At 33.4% G+C, this 20,841-nt stretch overlaps 1 protein-coding gene across 1 annotated transcript; it reads right to left on the bottom strand.

Annotated features, from left to right (window-relative positions):
- Positions 1-8,616: 8,616 nt before the first annotated feature.
- Positions 8,617-15,324, bottom strand: ALDH3H3 (aldehyde dehydrogenase family 3 member H3). The gene is made up of 10 exons (XM_006575106.4): positions 14,942-15,324; positions 12,754-12,822; positions 12,580-12,676; positions 12,260-12,466; positions 10,617-10,732; positions 10,411-10,515; positions 10,160-10,332; positions 9,968-10,058; positions 9,475-9,624; positions 8,617-9,046 (listed from the first exon to the last, which is right to left on the bottom strand). The coding sequence occupies exons 1-10, from the start codon at positions 15,191-15,193 to the stop codon at positions 8,816-8,818; spliced, it is 1,491 nt and encodes a 496-aa protein (XP_006575169.1). The 5' UTR covers positions 15,194-15,324; the 3' UTR covers positions 8,617-8,815.
- Positions 15,325-20,841: the final 5,517 nt, after the last annotated feature.

The following is a 20,841-nucleotide window of genomic DNA, read 5'->3' as shown; positions in this document are numbered from 1 at the left end:
GGATGGATGTAACGGAGATGGGATATATCATTGCATCAAGGTATAATGTAATCCTTGTATCGTTGTCCCAACAACAAAGCATGACATTTTTTCCTCTTAGAAGTCAACCACCACTAGATTCTTCTGTGCACCGCATTATATGCATCAGTCACATGTTTGAAAATCATTTTGTTCAGGTACATTGAAGATAGTTAATCTAATTTTTAGATTTATGCAATCATTTGTGTTCATTTGAGTTAATAATGTTTGTTCACTTACAACAGGTTTATTTGAAAGACCGTTGTCCTTTACCGCCTCTAGCATTGTTGTGGTCTAGGAATTCTCATCCTCAGGCAAAGCAGTGGCCAACTCCATATATTAGTAGAATGTAGTAGTACAGAAGCTTCCTGATGTTGAAAATAGACTATGTCGACCTAAATGAAGACTGAACATGCATCGTTGTTGTGGACTGTAACACTTCTTTATCTAATTTTATTAATTATGTGATATAATTTGTTGTCAGACATTTATTCTTAATTATTAAGTAATTATTGCGTTAAGAAATAAATTAGTTGGTGCAACTAAAATCAATTACGCATGTATGATATATCGTTGTCATAATTGACAACACATTGTCAAATGCATGCGTATTAAAGTTTGAGCATGATACGACATTGATTGACTTGACAACATATTCTGATGCACGATACAGCTTGACACCACATTAGTTTAGTTGGAAACACAAACACAAAGCATTTGCACGCGTCTCTATTTTTTTAAAAAAAGTGAAGCAATGTTAGTTAAAACTATCTATATATATGAGACACGCCAACACCCTAAAAAATCACACATTCTCTCCTAATTTTTATAAGAAAATATGGCATTTTTGGAAGAAACTAGCAGTCAGACGATTGTCAACTCAAGGTTGAGTTTTATTTTTTCAAATGGATCGATTATTCACAACAATAGTGGTGTTTACTTTCAAACTTCCACTCCAGTACCCATTCGAGTACCAAACACTTGTGATTTTGCAACGCTAAAAACCAGAATACACAATACCCTCCAGCTAACCGACAAATAATTTTTGGATGAAATTTACTATCGACAGCCATTCATAGATACAGGTAACCAATTTCGCTTTTAATGTATGCAATTGAAAAATGATGATGATGTTAACACAATGTTAATGTGTAATCATCAATTTTCGTGTGTTGGACCGATTGAGTTATTATGCACCATTGGTAGAACACCAGATGAAATATTAAACTTATTTGAAGGCACTATGACCCCTACTTATGATGTCCTTCTTTATTACAATGGGAGGTGGAACATGTCACGCCAAAACAACTTTGTAGGTTACGCATTCATAGGAAAAAATCCAAAAAAAATTGACATTGCTTCAAGATGTACCATCGATGAACTGAAGGATTTGATAAAAAAAGTTGCACCTCAAGGGATTCCCCCTCATGGTATTCATGAATCACAAATGGTAAGACGATTGTTTTTTTGACAACCAGGTCATTTTGAGTATTTAGACAAAGTTATCAAATTTGAAATTATTAAGCTGAAAACTAACGATGACGTGCTGAAGGTCTTAGTACAGTCTAACTATTGGAAACAATTTGGACCAATAGAAATTTTAGCTATTTTTAGTAAACAGGTAATGGAAATGGAAGATGACGTGTCTATCTCGTGACATGCGATGGAAGCTTGCTTGTGAAGCTTCTATGGAGGTTGGATCTTTGAGCTTCAATGGTGATTTTCCACCATGGAGATGCAGCGGAAGGCAAAGGAGAAGAGGAGAGGGGAGACACCATCCACAAGGGAATAAGCCATGGAAGAAGGAGCTTCACCACCAAGAATGTGCCTTGGATAAGAAGCTTGAAGATGATGCTTTAATGGAGGAAAAGAAAGAGGGAAGGGGGGAGCACGAAATTGAAGGAATAAAAGAGGGAGAGAAGTGGAACTTTGAAGTGTGTCTCATAAGACTTTAATGCATCAAAGTTACAACAAGTGTTACACATGCTTCTATTTATAGACTAGGTAGCTTCCTTGAGAAGCTTTCTTGAGAAAACTTCCTTGAGAAACTTCTTTGAGAAAACTTCCTTGAGAAGCTAGAGCTTAGCTACACACACCACTCTAAAAGCTAAGCTCACCTCCTTAAGAAACTTCCTTGAGGAGCTAGAGCTTAGCTACACACACCTCTCTAATAGCAAAGCTCACCTCCTTGAGATGAGAAGCTAGAGCTTAGCCACACACCCCTATAATAGCTAAGTTCACCCCCATGACAAAATACATGAAAATACAAAAAAGTCTCTACTACAAAGACTACTCAAAATGCCCTGAAATACAAGGCTAAAACCCTATACTACTAGAATGGCCAAAATACAAGGCCCAAAAGAAGAAAAAAACATATTATAATATTTACAAAGAAGAGTGGACCCAACCTTGGTCCATGGGCTCAAAAATCTACCCTAAGGTTCATGAGAACCCTAAGGCCTTCTTCATTAGCTCTAGCCCAATCCTCTTAGAGTCTCTTGCACATGGCTCTGGTAACAGGTCCTTTCTTAGGGAGGATTGCATCAACATGATTGAATGCAAGTTTTATTTCTGAGTTTTTCATGCAAATTTTATTTCTTTCCACTATGTTGAAGTTAATGTAATGTTTGAATTCGAGAAGTTGTTCACTAGTTTTTCAACTAAGTTGTTCAGTAATTATTTCCACTATTTGGTTGACCCATGATGCAATACGGATTAGAATGTCTCTTTTCGAATGATATCGAAGCTGGTCATGATTTTAAATATTTAGTTAACTAAGTAAATTTCATCTCAAGGATAGTTTAATGTGACCTTACCTTGCCTTGTATTACTTAAAGGGTAATGACTAGTTTAACTAAAGAAATCAACGCGTTCATGAATTAAAGAAAGGTTACGTAAAGAATTTGGGCAAACCTATGATCAGGTATCCGACCATTTCCTATATCGGTGTTCAAGGTCTACATCAATCCATAATTTAATCTCACTTTATTATTTTGAGTTTGAGTTTTTAAAATATTTGGATCGAATTGAATCTAATCCGATTAATGTGGAAGCAAAGCTTTCAAAGTTTATTTTGATGATGCTAAAGACTCAAGTCAAGAATCAAGTGTCAAGCAAGTTTCAAGAATAAAAGAGTCGTTCAATCAAGAATCAAGATTCAAGTGAAGATTCAAGAGAAGACTCAAGATATGCAAGAATTTCAAGAAAATCATCAAGATAAGTATAAAAAGATTTTTTCAAAAGAAAAGATTGAATAACATAATTTGTCCAAAAGAATTTTTCAAAGAAAAATCTTTTACCATAGTTTTTACTCTCTGGTAATCGATTACCATAAGGCAGTAATCGATTACCAGAAGCCCAAACAGTTTTATAACTGTTTTACAAAGTAGTAATCGATTACCATGGGCATGCAATCGATTACCAATGTTTTTGAACGTTGAATTTCAAATTTCAAGAGTCACAACTTGTAATAAAATATTTTCAAACTTGTGTAATCAATTACACAATATATGTAATTAATTACCAGTGTTTCTTAACATTTTGATTTTTAAATTTAAACATGAAGAGTTACATCTGTTGATGTGTAATCGATTACACTATAATGGTAATTGATTACTAGTGACTTATTTTGAAAATTAAATTACCAAAAGTCACAATTTTTAAAGTGATTAGTTTCTGAAGATTTTTTCAAGAGTCACAACTTTTAAAGTGACTAGTTTTCAAAAAGAGTCACAACTTTTAAAGTAACCAGTTTTTAAAAGAGTCATAACTTTTAAAGTGACTAGTTTTTCAAAAGAAGTCACAACTTTTAAAGTGACTAGTTTTGAAGAAATTGTCAAGAGTCACAAACTTTTAACCTGAACCATCAAATGATTATAATATGTGACCATGGCGTGAATTCTAAGAAGAGAACTTTCTGATTCATTTCTCAACATCTTTCTAAGAGTTTTTGTTCAATACTTACTTTGTCAAGAAAAGTTCATTGGGCAAAAAACTTGTGCTTATTCAATTCTCTTATTCTTCTTTCCTTCTCCCTCTTGCCAAAAGAATTCAAAGAACTATCTGTCTGAAAATTCTTTTGATTCCCCAAACAAAGAATTCAAAGAATTATTCGTTTGAGAATTCTTTGTCCAAACACTTAATTCAAAGAACTAACCGTCTGAGAATTCTGTGTAAGAAGCGGGTAACTTCTTGGTTGTTATAGTGAACACAAGGGAGAGTACATCCTTTGTGGTTCGCTTCAAGTAGTGGGTACATCTACTTGGTTGTTCAAAGAGAGCAAGGGAGGGTACATCCCTTGTGGATCTTTGCTTGTAAAGGATTTTACAAGGTTATTGGAAATCTCAAGAACCGTGGGTTGCTTGGGGACTGGACGTAGGCACGGGTTGTGGATGTATAATGAAAACTACTCACGGTCTTTAAACCAAAATGCTGTTGAATTTGAGTGTGTACATTATGCTGGCAAAAATTCTGCTCGTTGTGGATGTATAAGGAAAACTACTCATGGTCTTCTATGTGCATGTGAACTATCTAGGTATGTTGTTGGTACCATACCACTTGACACAATCTAAATGTTTTGGCAGAGACTAAGTTTTTCAGACCAAGGGTTATATGAGCTCGAAGTCAGCATAATCGAAAGGATGGAAACCATATCCAAACAGTTTGAAGAGCTTGATGTTTGTGAGTTACTCTAAAGAGTAAACTTCGAGAAATTGTCTACCCTAATCTAATCTTTATGTGTGCTCCTCCAAAAAAGATAAAAACAAAAGGTGTTAAGAAGAAACTGATGACCAAACATCAAACGTCAACAAAACGTGATTCGTCCTACTGGGAGTATGTTGATGCATTACATTATGTGCAAAATAATAATTTTTCGGTCAAATGTAATGCATCATTTAATATATAGCAATGAAATATTAAATAATTTTATATTATATAAATTTTGTAAATACAATCAATAAACTATAGAGTTTAATGACTCACTGTACACGATAATATTTATAAAAAAATAATTTCAACATAAATATCAAAGATTTTTAATATATGATTTTTAAGATGATTATTATTATTATTATTTTTACATAAAAATCAAAGATAAATATCAAAGATTTATAATAACTTGAACATCTTAATTAATTACGTTAGATTTCCTTAATTAAAATATCTATTATAAAAAAACAAAAATTTATTACAAATGATATTATCTCCATACACACACGAAGAGATCCCAATTGAATATTATACTTTAATTTTAATTACTCTATTCATAATAAATGTCATTATAGATTTTTTTACAAACCATTAACTTTATCATCATTAATTCATTAATAAATTTTGTTGCTAATCATTATTAGGAATATAAATAAAAAGTTAATAAATCATTGAAAAACTAAAATAATACTTATTTTAAGACTTATAAGACATTTATGGACCAAATGGGTAAAACACTCTTCTCAAAAGACAAGTTATTGAACATGGTATCAAGAGAGGTGAAACACAACCAATCAAAACCAGGATTAGCTATTATGATATTGGATGAGTCATATTTCCTTAAGGGTTCATTCGGTAAGATGGAAAAGAATAGAAAAAAAATAAATTGAAGTGAAAGTTTTGAAGTAAAATAGAATGTAACATTGCGAGTCTCATCTTTTTACTGATCATGTCTTCCATTGTTCACCCTCTTTCGTTGTAAATGAACACACCCTAAATGACATGCTAGAAATATGACAACACATGTAATATCAGTATTAGCATGACATCTGATAGGACAAAACAATCAAAGGTCCACAGGGCATCTTAAAACAATCATATGGCAAAAGAAAAAGAATAGCAATATGTTGAAACTGGGCCTACAATAGCTGCATACGTGGATGCTTTAGCTATTTTTTTAAATTTTAAATTTGTTGCTTAGGATATATTCTTTAGGAGTTATGATTCTGTTTTTATCATATTAGAAACTGCTTTAGTCATGCCTAAAAATAAGAGATTTTCTGTTTTGTATATTTGACTCTATCTCTATTTAAAGAGCAAATAAATAACAGCTATGCATCCTTCGAAAATATATATGCTCTTCTCTATCTTTTATCTAATCTTTAACAAATTGGTATCAGAGCCATTATCTTAGGGATCTATGAGTTGAGAGAAACAATAATGGAAGAAAACACAACACATAATTCCACCACCAGTTTTTGATGGTGAGGAGTACGAACTATGGGCTGCAAGGATGATTACTTATCTTGAAGCACTAGATCTTTGGGAATCAATAGAAGAAGACTATGTAGTTTGGCCATTGCCTAAAAATCCTACAGTGGTTCAGCTGAAGAATCACAAAGAGAGGAAGACAAGAAAGGCCAAAGCCAAAGCTTGTCTTTTCTCTTCAGTTTCAAAAATCATATTTACGAGAATTATGAATTTGAATTCTGCGAAGGACATTTGGGACTACCTCAAATTAGAGTATCAAGGTAGTGATCGAACCAAAGGTATGAAGGTACTTAACTTGGCTAGAGAATTTGAGATGCAGAGCATGAAGGAGACAGAAACTATCAAAAGTTATGCTGACAAACTGTTGAGTATTGCAAACAAGGTACGTCTCCTTGGTAAGGATTTTCCTGACGAAAGGATAGTGCAAAAAATACTTGTTATTGTACCTGAAAAATATGAATCTAAAATATTAGCATTAGAGGAGTCAAAAGACTTGTCAAATATCACCCTTGGAGAATTGGTAAATGTTTTCCAGGCACAGGAATAGAGGAGAATGATGAGACATGAGGAGGTAATACAAGGTGTTTTTCATATAAAAGCACAAAACTCAGGAGGAGGCAAAGATAAGAAGAAAAACAAATGGAAGAACAAGAAACCAGCTGAAAGCTCCAACAAGCAACAAAATGATACTTTTTCGCCTTGTCCACACTGCAAAAAAACAAACCACTCTAAAAAAATGTTGGTGGAGGCCTGACATCAAGTGCATAAAATATGGTAAGTTGGGACATGTAGAGCGGATTTGCAAGTCACTGGAGGAGGCAAAGGTGTCCATGGAGCAACAAGAAGAAGAGCAACTCTTTGTTGCAACATGTTTTGCTACAAGCAATAGTTCCAGTGATTCATGGTTAATAGACAGCGGTTATACAAATCATATGACGAACGACCAAATGCTTTTTAAAGAGCTTGACAAAACCATTGTTTCTAAAGTAAAAATTGGAAATGGTGATTTCATCTCAGTCAAAGGAAAAGGAACTGTTACTATAGAAAGTTTAACAGGTTTGAAACATATCTCTGATGTCTTATATGTGCCTAACATTGACCAAAATTTGCTTAGTGTGACACAGCTAGTTGAAAAGGGCTTCGAAGTCATATTTGAAGACAAATGGTGCTTGATTAAGGATGCAGAAGGCAAAAATGTGTTTAAGGTGAAAATGAGGGCCAAAAGCTATGCTCTAAATCTAATGGAGGAGGAGCAAATAGCTTTTTCAAACACTTGCAACAACATTGAATTATGGCACAAAAGGCTAAGACATTTCCACCGTGCAAGACTTTTATACATGCAGAAACATGCCTAGGTGAAAGGTGTGTCGTTGCTGGAAGACAAACTGTCTGATTGTGTAGCTTGTCAATATGACAAACAAATTAGATTACCATTTTCTCAAACAACGTGGAGAACAACGTGGAGAACAACATCTTTGAATGGTAATAGATATTATATTACATTTATTGATGATTATTTCAGATTTTGTTGAATTTATTTCTTTAAATCCAAGACTGAGGTAACTAACATATTATGGAAATATAAAGCATTGGTGGAGAATCAAAGAGGTTGCAGGTTATGCATAATAAGATCAAATAATGGGAAGAAATATGCAAATGACACCTTTCACAAATTTTGTGAAGAAGCTGACATAGAGCACCAACTCACTGTACTGTATACCCCACAATAGAATGGTACAAGTGAGAGAAAAAAATAGAAATATCATGAAGATGACAAGGTGTATGTTGTATAAAAAGGAGTTGCCAAAGAAGCTGTGGACAAAGGCTACAAGCACTGCAGTATATATGACAGCCACTGCAGTTGTGAATCAAGTTATTTGGCTAAGGCGTATACTTGCTGATTTACATATGGAACAAAAGGAGCCTACACAGATTCTTGTTGATAATCAAGTAGCTATTTCCATTTCAAATAATCCTGTTTTTTATGGCAGGACTAAGCATTTCAAGATCAAGTTTTTTTTTAAGGGAAGCACAGAGAGAAGGTGAAGCCAAACTAATTTACTGCAGAACTGAAGATCAAAGTGCAGATATTTTAACAAAAGCTCTTCCAAAAGCTAGATTTGAAGCTTTTAAGAAATAAACTAGGTGTCTGCAACTATTGAGGCAAGGAGGAGATTTGTTGAAACTATACCTACAATAGCTGCATACTTAGACGTTTTAGCTAATTTTTTAAATTTTAAAATTGTTTGTTGCTTAGGATATATTCTCTAAGAGTTATGATTTTGTTTTTATCATATTAGAAACTGTTTTAGTCATGCCTAAAAATAAGGAATTTTTTATTTTGTATATTTAGCTCTATCTCTATTTAAAGAGAGAATGAATAATAGCTATGCATCCTTCAAAAATATACCTGCTCTTCTCTATCTTTTATCTAATCTTCAACACAATACATGCTTATTTACTATCATCCGAAAGTCAAGGTTGATGAGTATTACATAAAAATAATAATAATAACTGGAGATTAAAATACAAGGAAGCCAAAATAAAAGCCGTATTTACAGCATCAAGATTCCAATATAATTAAAATCAAAGACTATCACCAACCAAACAGGGCACGAACAATACCATGTATGCCACCACCTATGATAGCTTTCAGCAATCTCATCTTTGTATTTGTGTATGGTGGGTACCTTACTGGAGCATCACCAATAAATTTGCGATAGAGAACAGCTTTTTTGTGGCTAAAAGCTTCAAATGAGAATTTCCCATGGTATGCACCCACTCCACTCTCACCAACTCCACCAAATGGTAAAGTATGAACTGCAAGCTGCACCAGGCAAAAAAGATGGAAAATAGAAACACGGGTGAATAGTGTTCACACTTGAAATTATTTCAAAACATTAAATAAAATTGTGAGCATCTATAGACAGAAAAACTACATTTAATCTGAAGAAACTCGTTTCAATATGAACCAATAAAAACAAATGCATGGGGAGCAAACAACACATTTTATTTAATAGATGCTCCTTACTATAGAAATGAAACCTGAAAAAACAATAAGAAATTATTTTCACGATTTCTTTAATTTTAATCTTGTACAATAATACAATTTATCACATGGCCTTTAGTCAAAATTTAATTTTAGTCTTGAAGCATATTTTAGTGATCACCTATATATACTGTTGTTTTGTTTGCATATAAGAATCAGAGGTACACAACACAGGTTCAGAGATTCAAGAGTAGACTAGAAATTACATGTAAAGTAGTGTCATTAACAACCAAACCACCAGCTGAAATAGTCATAACAAATTGCTCCTTGAGCTTCTTGTTATTTGTAAATATATATGCAGCGAGAGGCTTGGGTCCTGAATTGATCACGTCAAAGCTTTCTTCTAGTTTGTCAACCTGTTTCAAGCAAATGAAAAAAGATAAAAATAAAAATGAAACATTTTGATTGATGTGGCTTTAATTTATCGATAAACATTTTACAATTTACAATCACCAGAAAGGTTGATTTAACAATTGGCTTCATGATCTTCAAATGTATACAAAATATTAGCAGCTGTTTATTTTGATGATTTTTGCACGTGACATAATTGAAATTCTCCCCACAGGGCATGACCATAAAAGTTATATATATCTTGTTTCAATATAGTACTCATTACTGTAACAGCAAGCAACCAATGAGATTTTGAAGAAAATCTCACAAAAAACAGTTATTGTGGTATAATGGTGTCTTAACTCCTACCGTGAGGATGGGAAGTAAAGGACCAAATATCTCCTCATTCATAATCAAAGAGTCCCGTGGGACATCCAATAGAACAGTGGGGCTAATCTTCCTGAAATTGAGAAAAAGAAATACTAGGGTCAAGATCTTATTGTATTTCACTAAATCAAGATTTCATCAATAAGTACCCCCAAAAGCATATACAGAACTTACAATTTGTTTTCATCCTTTTGGCCTCCATAAACAATCTTACCAGAAACCTTATCATCATCCAAGAGCTTTGTCAACCGATTAAAGTGGTTGGAGTTCACAACACGGGACAAATCTTTTGATTCCAATGGGTTCTTTCCATAAAATTTCTCCAATTCAGTCTTTAGCGCATCCACCTAGAAATAGAAGGAAACAAACACTGAACAAACCAACAAATTTAGAATTCTAATAACACTTAGGAAAAAATTTATTACCAACTTGGGAGCATAGTCTTTAGTTGTTATAATATAATCTGGAGAAATGCAGGCTTGCCCATTATTAGAACCCCACTTTCCTGCAATTATTCGTCTTGTTGCTACCTTGCCAATTCAAATTCAAACTAATTTAATCTTAAAAGTGAGATTGCAAGAGATCAGTGATGGAAAGTAATTGATGAAAATAAAACAGGACAAAGGTATACCTTTAAATTGATATTTGAATCAACAACAACTGGAGATTTTCCTCCAAGCTCCAGCACAACTGGTGTTAGGTGTTTTGAAGCAGCAGCCATCACAATGCGTGCCACTCGTCCATTACCTAAAAATCCAACAGTTACTTAGGTAAAGAATATTATCAGACCTGGGTATCATTGTAATAAAACAAGCATTCAAGAAAATCCAGCATCAGATCCTTGTATATTTATAACAAACTAGATTTCTTATATAAGACTGACACTAAGAGTCTTAACAATATGGAACATATAGAAGTACAGTCAATACAACTGAAAGTCCAAAACAAGTACAAGGGCATTTGGTCACAACTCACAACCATTGAACATAGATTAAGACAATAACCTTATTCCTTGTCTTCCTTAAAACTTAATACAATAATGGCCAAGACTCAAGAGACTCAAGACTAACATATCCCTAATCATCAATTATCCTACAGCATATATTGTTTGGAGCACTGTCAGGTGCCATACTACCTATAAGCGATGATCTCATACAAATTTCCTGTCACGTATCAATTAGATACAGCTTTTCAAAAGCTTTATACTTAAATTATCTTATCATCCACTGAGACACCTATGTTGCTCAACAAATTCCTATCCTGCTTTCCCAAGTAAATATCATGCCTGAACCTGAGTAATGATGTGAATCATGTGATTCAGCAAGCTATATGGCTATATGCCTCTAAAGATACTTCATGAGTAAGAGATACTGCTCAAAATTGTAATCTGCATGAACTATTTCCAGGACCAATAACAGTAACATCCCAGATGTATTCAAGCTGTATTATAATCGTCAATCCATACCAACCTTGCCAATCATTATTTAGAATGAAGTATTTTCTATTCCAAATAATAGAAAAGAAAGAAGCATTCCAAGATTAGATGCCTATGAAGCCTACAAAGTATAAACATAATCTGCACAATCCTATATTAATGATTAAAAAGTTAAATGCTTCCCTTGTTATCCACCAAACTAAAACAGAATATAGATATTCATGCTTAACAGACATATTAAGGTTATAGAAACAAGCAATATTGGACATGTATTATGTCATTAAGAATAGCATGTGGCAAACCATCCAACGGCTAACAATGAAAAAAATCCACATTCAAGTTTTTGTAGCACGCCTGTCAATTTTTAGGAATTTAAAGAACAAATGTTATACTTAAACTGACATCTTCAGCAACCAAAAACAAAATCAAAATCATATGGAATAAGGTATCCTAACAGAAAAGTTTGCCGACATAACTTGGTTAATTGTGATCCTTAAGTTAGGAATTATGAATATAACTTGAATGAGAAAAATATTTTTATACTTTTACTTCTTTTTATTTTTGTCAGGTGAAATAATGCACTTATATGAATATAATTATCCAAAAGGAATATCAAAATTCTCATTTCAAAACATTTTCATTATCGGGTGAAATCCATGGGGGACCTGCATCATTTAGTGGAACTCACAGAAATTTCACCAAATAATAAAGACTGTTAAAAAATGTATGTTACACAGTGTACTTGTTAACATGCCACTATATATAAAAGAAAGGAAAATTGTCAATGTCATTTCAGGATTCAGAACCACCAAGAAAACAGAAGAGTGACAAACAAGAACCTGTATAGAAAATTTTGTCCCACTTTTGCTGCAGTAATGCAGATGTTTCATCAACTGCTCCCTCAACAACTCTAATACATGAGTTATCCAAGTAGTCTCCGATAAGCTTTGCCAGCAGTGATGATGTGGCAGGAGCAATTTCTGATGGTTTTAAAACAACAGCATTACCAGCTGCAATAGCTCCAACGACTGGATCAAGTGACAACACTGGAAAGATAGACAGAGAATGTAATATAGATTTTGCAGAGATTGGAGGAAAGAAAAAGGTGAGATGTCAGCTCAAAAGTATGTGAAACAATACCAACTAAATATTAACATACAGAATGGGTAGTTCCATGCAGAGATGACTAACACAACCCCCAGTGGTTCAGATACTATTTCAGCTGAAGAAGGAAAAGTTGCGATTGAAGTTTTGACCTGCAATAAAAGGGAAATTCATGTGATAAATCAAAAGTACCAAACAATGTCAGCAATGAAATTCACATAATGTATACCTTTTCAGGAGTCATCCAATGTTTCAATTCCTTGAGTGCGATTCTACATGAGTTTTTCAACATAGCAATCTGCAATACAAACTACCCCAGTTACAAGAAGATGGAAAATATCATACTTAAAACCATTGTGTTGACTGTTGATTATTATACCAATCCTTCAAAAAGCAATAGTCAGGCAAATGGGTTTTTATTCCACATTTTCAGATTCATGTCCTTATTAAAGGCTTCAAAATGTTTGTTTAGTAGCAAATTTTACGTCTTACGTTAATCTGTAATGAAATTTTCAGTATCTTGGATAAAGTAGATTTAGTGTGTTTTCCTATCCAAGGGATATTAATAACTGAGTGCACAGGACCACTGGTTGCACATCATCAAAGATCTCCAATCCATACAGAAATATCAACCTAACAAAATCTTATAAACTTTAATAACATTCAAACTCAAGTGGAGAAGTTTGGAGAAACAAGTTAGGCAGGACTGAGGAGCCTAACATGCCAAAATCCAAATATTTGAAATTAGAAATAACCAATTCAACATGCATAAACCTAATGAATTGTTTTGCAATTTTGAGAGTTGTATTATGAATTGCCTGCCATACATTTGGCATTACTAAAAAACACAACGTCGTAAACAGCAAGACCCCTGGATCTTCTCCAAATGCAAAGATTTTCATTTTTTGGTACCAAACAGTTTTATGTGGGAAGTGAGGGTGCACTATTTTACAATCTAGGCATGCCACAAGTCTCAGTAGACAGCTTACATAGGTACTTAAACCATTTTCATTTTTACATTTCATTCCTACCAGTTTAGCTAACCCTGATTGGCATATATTTTCCTGTTTAAACAGGCACACAATGTGTGAATTGAATTGTCCTTGAAAAGTACCAAATTAGGTGGGCATGTGTCATTTAGTAAATTCTGTTATATACTATAATAGCCAATGGCATCTCACAGCCAAACTGAAATCACATTTGTCAACCTCGTGAAAGAATGGAATTGTCTCCGATAAACTAAAAAGGAAAATCCCACTTTCAACTTCTCTTATAACTCACTTTCACCCATTTTACTTCTCAAGTCTCTCTGCATTTCTCACATATAACAGTTTCTCGTTCTTTTTTTCCCTCAATTTTTTTGTCTATCTATCTCTTCCTTCTATCCATACACCCAAAAAATAGTGTACCTTTTAACATTTTTCAAACAACACAAATCACAAAAACTAAAAAATTACGTTTCAAAAAAAAAGAAGCCAGAAGGGATCAAGGACAAAGTTTGCTGAAACAACTCATTCAGTGACAGTAGTTTAAGTCAACACCTTGACTGCTATACATTTTGTGGCACTAGCAATAAATTCAGTTAGTTTAACCAACTAAAAATGAAAAGTTATCATTAGGAAACAGAACAATTGTGAATAAACATGTACTCACCCAATTACTAAACGGACATGATAAATTTATTAATTTTTATTATATATTTTTTAAGTCATAATAAACTTAATTGCTGATTAATTCACAGTCTACACGAAAGAGGACTGCATGCATATTAAACTCAACACTTACTAAAATTTCACTATACCGTTCTAACGTAATAACTACTTTTTCTCAATCTAGGATCAACCATAAGTGCTGACGTTAACAAAATCCATGAATTAAAGCCACATATCATAGATTCAAAGGCAAATTTAGAGGCCCACAACACTGGCCCACCCTAAAATTGGGACGCAAAGAACGCGCCATTAATGCTCACACCAAACCACCAGGCCCCAAATCCAATCCCCCAAACGGCAACGTTTCCACCACCATTGGCAAAGAAACGCGAACCGCAATCCACACAGACAAATAACCAACCAATTTAATTCAACAGAAATTCCCTTCCCAAAAAAATTAAAATTAAAAATAAATAAATAATAGTATCCAAAAAAAATAAAAAAGCAAAACATAACACGTCAACACTGAGCATACACACAAACACATAGCATAACATAACATAAGATTGTTATTTGCTCAGAAAGAATTTCTGAGAAGATGACACACTCTGTCACTGTAATAAATGAACCGCAGAAAATCTCTATCACAAAATGCACCTGCGAAAATTTTTCGGAATATTCCTTTTACACTACCGAAGTCAAACCAAAAATATATATATAAAAAATAAACAAAACGCGAACGAGTAACAGTGTAAACGACGAGACCTCGTATGCAACGGTTTCGAGTGGCGGCTTGCCGAGGTCGTTTCGGAGCGCGTCGACGATCTCCTGCTCGTGAACGACGACGAGTTTCTCGAGCGCGTTGAGCTGCGACAGTCTCCACTCGTAACTGCGCGTTTTGTTCGAAGCGAAGTTTCGCCTAAGCTCATTCACGAGCCGCGACGCCGCTTCCGCGTCGAACGCGGTGTTCTTCGCCGACGCCGTCGTTTTGACAGAGTCCTGCGGCGTCGACGACATTATCGCGGACAAAACGACGCGAAGAGGAAAGTAAAGAAAACAGAGAAAAAAAGAAAGAGGATTATGCCGTGCAGAGTTGAGTGGTGTGATGATGGATCGTGATTCGTGGCGTGTTACTACTCTCGAAAGTAGGAATACTTCCGATTTTATAGCTTGCCAAATACTACTGAGAAAAGGTAAGTTCTAGATTGGTTAAAAGTAAAATTAAATTAAAATATATAAATTAAAGATAATTTTTAACTTTTGAGTAAATTTTTAGAGTTGAGTTAAAATTTATAAAATTAAATTAAAATATATAAATGAGGAATAATTTGGTTTTTGGAGTTGAGCCAAAGGGAACGGCTTTGTGCAAAAAAGGACAATTATTAATTAATGATAATAGTTAATAAAATAAAATTGCTGTACAATGACAAAACACTAATATTTTGGTCTTGGGTTTCATACAACCAACCGATGTTTCTAGTTCATTCAATCATATATTTGTTTGTGATATATGACTGTTGTTGGTTTAAATTTTTTTATATATAATAAAAATTAAATACAAATTATTCTGGTATAGATGATTTTTAACATGTGACACAAGGAGTCCTCACGGAATAAAATACTTGTATAAAATTAAACTAGTGCGTTTATCTTAATATGAGAATAATAAATGTATTTTTATATGTTTGTTAAACTGGAATGCTTTTCTTTATTCTAAAGCAATTTAATATTCTATGTTATCATGCTTTGAACAGATGACAGGGTGATATTGAGGATTCAATGGTATGCTTTCTTATTTCATTGCTGTGATTTTTTTTTATTGATTAACTAAATAATGACAAAAATTGCGTGAAAGTAAAAAAAATTAAAATACATTTTTTCAGACAATGAATTATTGTATTTCATTCATAATAAGAATATCAATATTCAATACAATACATGTAACCTGAAATATAAAATATAAGTGATTAATGTGTTAAAATTAAGATTAAATTATTTTAACTCTATCTGATATTGATCCTTGACATAAATAATTTTTAATCAGATTTTATTTATTTTTCGATCAAATTTCAGATTAACGATGATATATTTTTTATGATGAACCAAAGGTGTTTAAGACAAAAAAAAAATACATATTCACATCATAAAAAAAATATGTGAGCTAGCATAAGAACATGACAGATTATTAAATGTTTTAAAATACAATTATTATTTGATCTCTTAATTAAGACAGATTTCAAGATTTATTTTAGTTTTTATATATTTCTAAATATTGACTACATGCATTAATCAGGTATTAAACCATATGAATACAGAAAATTATTTTTAAATTACGTTCACTCATTATGTTGGCAATTACTATTATATTCAAATATACTTCATGTTCTTCTAGATAGTTATTAAATTTTATTTAGGTCATTTAATATATATTTATTTCAATGAGATGTATTCAATTTACATATTTATGGTTTTATTAATTTCTATTTTAATGCATTTTAAATTATATATTTAAATTTTTTTGACAGTGATATTTTAATTTATTTTATAATTATTTTTATTTTTATTTTAATATATTATTTTAACTTTCATTTTCAATATTTTATTTTTGTGTATGCATTTTACACACTAGTAGGTAAAATAGTTATTTCTTTACTATCCCAAACAACCATTTTTCTATCTTTATTTGTGTATTTCGTCTTCTTAACCATCTATTCATTTTCATCTATCTTTTTATCTTCTGTCAAAAAAATCTCTCTTTTCTTATCTTTATCTTTAAATTAAATTTCATTTTTTAATTTAGTAGTAAAAATAATCTTATATCACAGTATAAATGATTCATTATAAACTTAAAATATATTATATATTTAAAGATATTTAATGTGAATTTTAATTATAAATATTTATTTATTATAAATTTTAATGTAAAAAAATATTTTTATTATATCTATAACTATTAATCTATAGATGATAAAAATTACTCTACACATTTTCTAAACAATTTTACCCTTCATCAGTTTATTCTTTTTTTTAACCACTGTCCCATTATTTTTTAATTAGTTACTTCTTCTTCTTACTTTTTTTTAATTTCTAAACCTTTTTTCTTTTTTTATTTATCTAAAATATGTAGAGAAGCATGGAGTGTGTCTCTTCCCTGATAATGAATAGAAAAAAAATACTAATCTTAAAAATATCAATCTGATATGGGTGTTGCTAGGTGCACCCGACAGTACCCGGCATTATTGTTGTTGCACCGAACACTTTAAGCAAAAAGACTTAAATACCCCTATCTTATTTTAAAAAAAAATGCTTCACTCTCTCTCCTTCTCGCTGCTTCTTCTTCCTCACCCGCATTTGGCATTCTGCTCTTCTTCCTCACCCGTGTTGCCATTTCTTCTTCTTCTTCACTAGCGCTTGAGTTTCCTCTTCTTCTTCACCCACCACTATTGTCGTGAAGAGGTTTTCGTGAGGTGCATTGAGGAGGTTGTCGTGAAGAGCTTCGCCATCGTCCACCGTCGAGGTAAGCACCATTTCCCTTTCTGGTACTTTTGTGCCACTGTAGATAGGTTGATCCGCTAGGGTATTTAGGTTGATCCGCATGCTTTGATGAACCGCAAATGATGATCCACATTTGGTTTTTGTGTACACGGATCAACTTGATCTGCATGAAGAACGTAGATCAAGTTGATCCGCGTGCTACATGCGGATCAAGTTGATCCACAAGCTTAAATTTAAAGATTTGAAGGTAATAAACACCACTTGCCATCTTTGTTTGTATGTTATAAAAATTGCTCTGATGAATATTTTTTGAAAATTGCCATGTTTGTCTTTGACTCTTCTTTCTTGGATCATGAGGAGCTATTTAGTTAGTGATAACTGCTAAATAATTGTATTTTGATAGTAGAAAATTAGTCAAATATTGGCCTGAAATTAATTATTTAGCAGTTATTTGTGATTAAAAGTTAGAAAAATAATTAAATTGAATTTTTGGGTGCAGATATAAAAATTGGAGGTGTAACAAGCAAAAATGGCAGAAAAATTAAAGAAAAGAAGAAAATTTGAAGAAGGTCCAACCCAATATGCGCGCTCAGCGCGCGTCACGGGCTAAGCGGGCCAGGATGTACACGCGCTAAGCGCGGGGTGTCACGCTAAGCGCGCCTACGAAGGCCCAAAGCCCATTTCAGCAACTATAAATAGAGAGCCCGTCCAAGGGACAGACACCACCACAGAACCTCCTCTCCTAGGGGTTTCATTTACTCCCTTTCTTTCTTTCACCCCTCCTCTCATTGTAAAGCCCTTATGACCATGAGTGACTAATCCCCTTAGCTAGGGCCTGGCATGCCTAAAAAGCCAATGATGTATGGAGCATTTCAAGAGTTATCAATAAAAAGAGGAATTGCCTCCAGATTCTTTATTTACCGTTTTTTCTTTTTACATCTTGTATCTCTGAACTTGCTTTCTGTTAGGGTTTAGTCCACTCGGGAGAGGGTAAAGCCTAATTAGGGGTAAGGAATGAATACTTGAATCTGTTTTAAGGGTTAGGCCACTCGGGAGAGGGTAACGCTTAAGAGAACACTAAAAGGAGGAAATTATCGGGTTATCTTTTAGAGTTTTTTTTTCCTTCCAGTTTCTTTTATCTGCTTTTCTTTCTTGCTTATTCTGCATCTCGAACTTTGTTTTCTGTTAGTCTTTAGGCCACTCGGGAGAGGGTAAAGCCTAATTAGGGATAAGGAATGAATGCGTGAATCGATTTTAAGGGTTAGGCCACTCGGGAGAGGGTAACGCTTAATAGAACAATAAAAGAAAAAAATTATTGGGTTAGCATGACTTAATGCCCCAATGCCCATGCTTTAGCAAACATCTAGAATGTAATCCTAATGCATCTTAGTTATTGAGTCTTCGCAAAGGCCATTTGGAAGATAGATAATTAAGGTAGGCTTGTCATCGTGAGGCATCAGGGGCAAGTAGATGGATAGATGTGGGGCATAATTAGTTCACTGGTATTGATAACAAACAAATCCTGAATCCATATATCTAGGCTGATTAGACTTGTTAGGTTTTAGCAATTTTATTATATAGATTTTATTTCTCCTTTATTTGAATTTCGTAGAAGTAGTTATCTTTATCATATCACAATTTAAATATTTTATCTTCTATTTTGATCTTTCAATCTTTTATCTTTTCTTTTATCTTCTAATTTTATCTTTAAATATCTTATCTTTTCTTTACTTTATCTTCTATCTTTCTTTATCTTTTATTTTAAATTCTTATCTCTTGCTTTTAAATTGGGTTTGCATTAATCTAAGTACAAACAAAGTCCCTGTGGATTCGACACTCGGACTTCCGAGAACTTTACTACTTGTGATGATTTGGTACACTTGCCAATGAGTTAACAGTTAGCTAGATATGAGTTTAGGAAACCTAACAAACAACACATAACTACTTCACTCACTTGTGTTTAAGCCTTTCCACCATCAAAATGTTGAGTGAAAGTTCCAACACTAAACCACATGCTAAATATAGGGTTATTGACAATAATAAAACTGAATTGAACTCACATATTCAAAGGTGTATAGAAACTAAACCAAATATTGAGATTGATATTATGGAGTTTATATGAAATGGTTTTTCAACACATGTGATATATTACTCCCTAGAAACCAAATAAAGCATACAACTCTAAGTTGATAAGAGAATATCCTATAACCAAAGTCAGTCAATAATGTTTGCTATAATTTGCAACTATTTAAGATATTGACACAATAACCAACTGCCAAAGGTGTATAGAAACTAAATCAAATATTGAATGTTTGCTTCAATGGTCTTAGACAATTAACTTTGATCAATATTGATCAACATTGTATTAGACAATTTTGATCAAGGTGGATAGAAACTAAAGCAAATATTGAATGTTTGCTTCAATGGTCTTAGACAATTAACTTTGATCAACATTGATCAACATTGTATTAGACAATTTTGATCAAGGTGGATAGAAACTAAACCAAATATTGGAACTAGCTATAAAAGAGAGCAACTTTGATCAACATTGTATTAGACAATTAACTTTAAAAAAAACATGATATAGCATGAAAACATCTTAGCATAACAAATGTAATACAAGTGCAATCTAATTAAAATATGTTAAAAATAGATAAAAATCTACACATAAATAAAATTTCTAAATTTCTAAATTTGCAGATCATGGTTAAGACTAGAGGATTAGGCCGTGCGTTAGGTAGGGTTGGTGCCAGAGGTCTGGGGAGAGGAGGGGATGGTGATGATACTGACGGTGCTCCCCAGTGCCAAAGGCCGACCGCATCGGCACGCAGGCGACGGGTACTTGTCATTCTTGATGATGATGTGCCTGTGGTACCCGCAGACTCGCCTGCGGTACCAGAGGCAGAGGTTGCTATAGCTGGGGATGAGTCCATGGTAGATGTTGCCGCACAGGCCACCGGTGCAGAGACTGATGCACAGGATACCGGTGCAGAGACTGACGAGGACTAGCCTGTGGGATTTCCTGGTGGACCCAGGGACCCATCGGTGCTTACAAAGTATGTTGACCATGTTGCGGGCAGCGTATGGTCTGGACATGTATTTATAAGATTAAAGAGGTGGTGGTGCTGTTGGTTGAGTTACTGATGGTCTCAATAGAGGTGGTCATGGCC

Source organism: Glycine max, chromosome 13, assembly GCF_000004515.6.
Source record: "Glycine max cultivar Williams 82 chromosome 13, Glycine_max_v4.0, whole genome shotgun sequence".
NCBI lineage: Eukaryota > Viridiplantae > Streptophyta > Magnoliopsida > Fabales > Fabaceae > Glycine > Glycine max.
Note: the sequence above shows the minus strand (reverse complement) of the source record. Positions and strands in the feature narration are given on the sequence as shown.

What these genes read in the sequence shown, in the direction of transcription:
- ALDH3H3 (XM_006575106.4), bottom strand. Translation starts at nt 15,193, where the DNA reads ATGTCGTCGACGCCGCAGGACTCTGTCAAAACGACGGCGTCGGCGAAG. An exon ending in CTTTACTTCCCATCCTCACG is followed by an intron (nt 9,625 to 9,967) that starts GTAGGAGTTAAG and finishes TGCTTGAAACAG; the next exon opens with GTTGACAAACTAGAAGAAAG. An exon ending in TTAATGACACTACTTTACAT is followed by an intron (nt 9,047 to 9,474) that starts GTAATTTCTAGT and finishes TGCCTGGTGCAG; the next exon opens with CTTGCAGTTCATACTTTACC.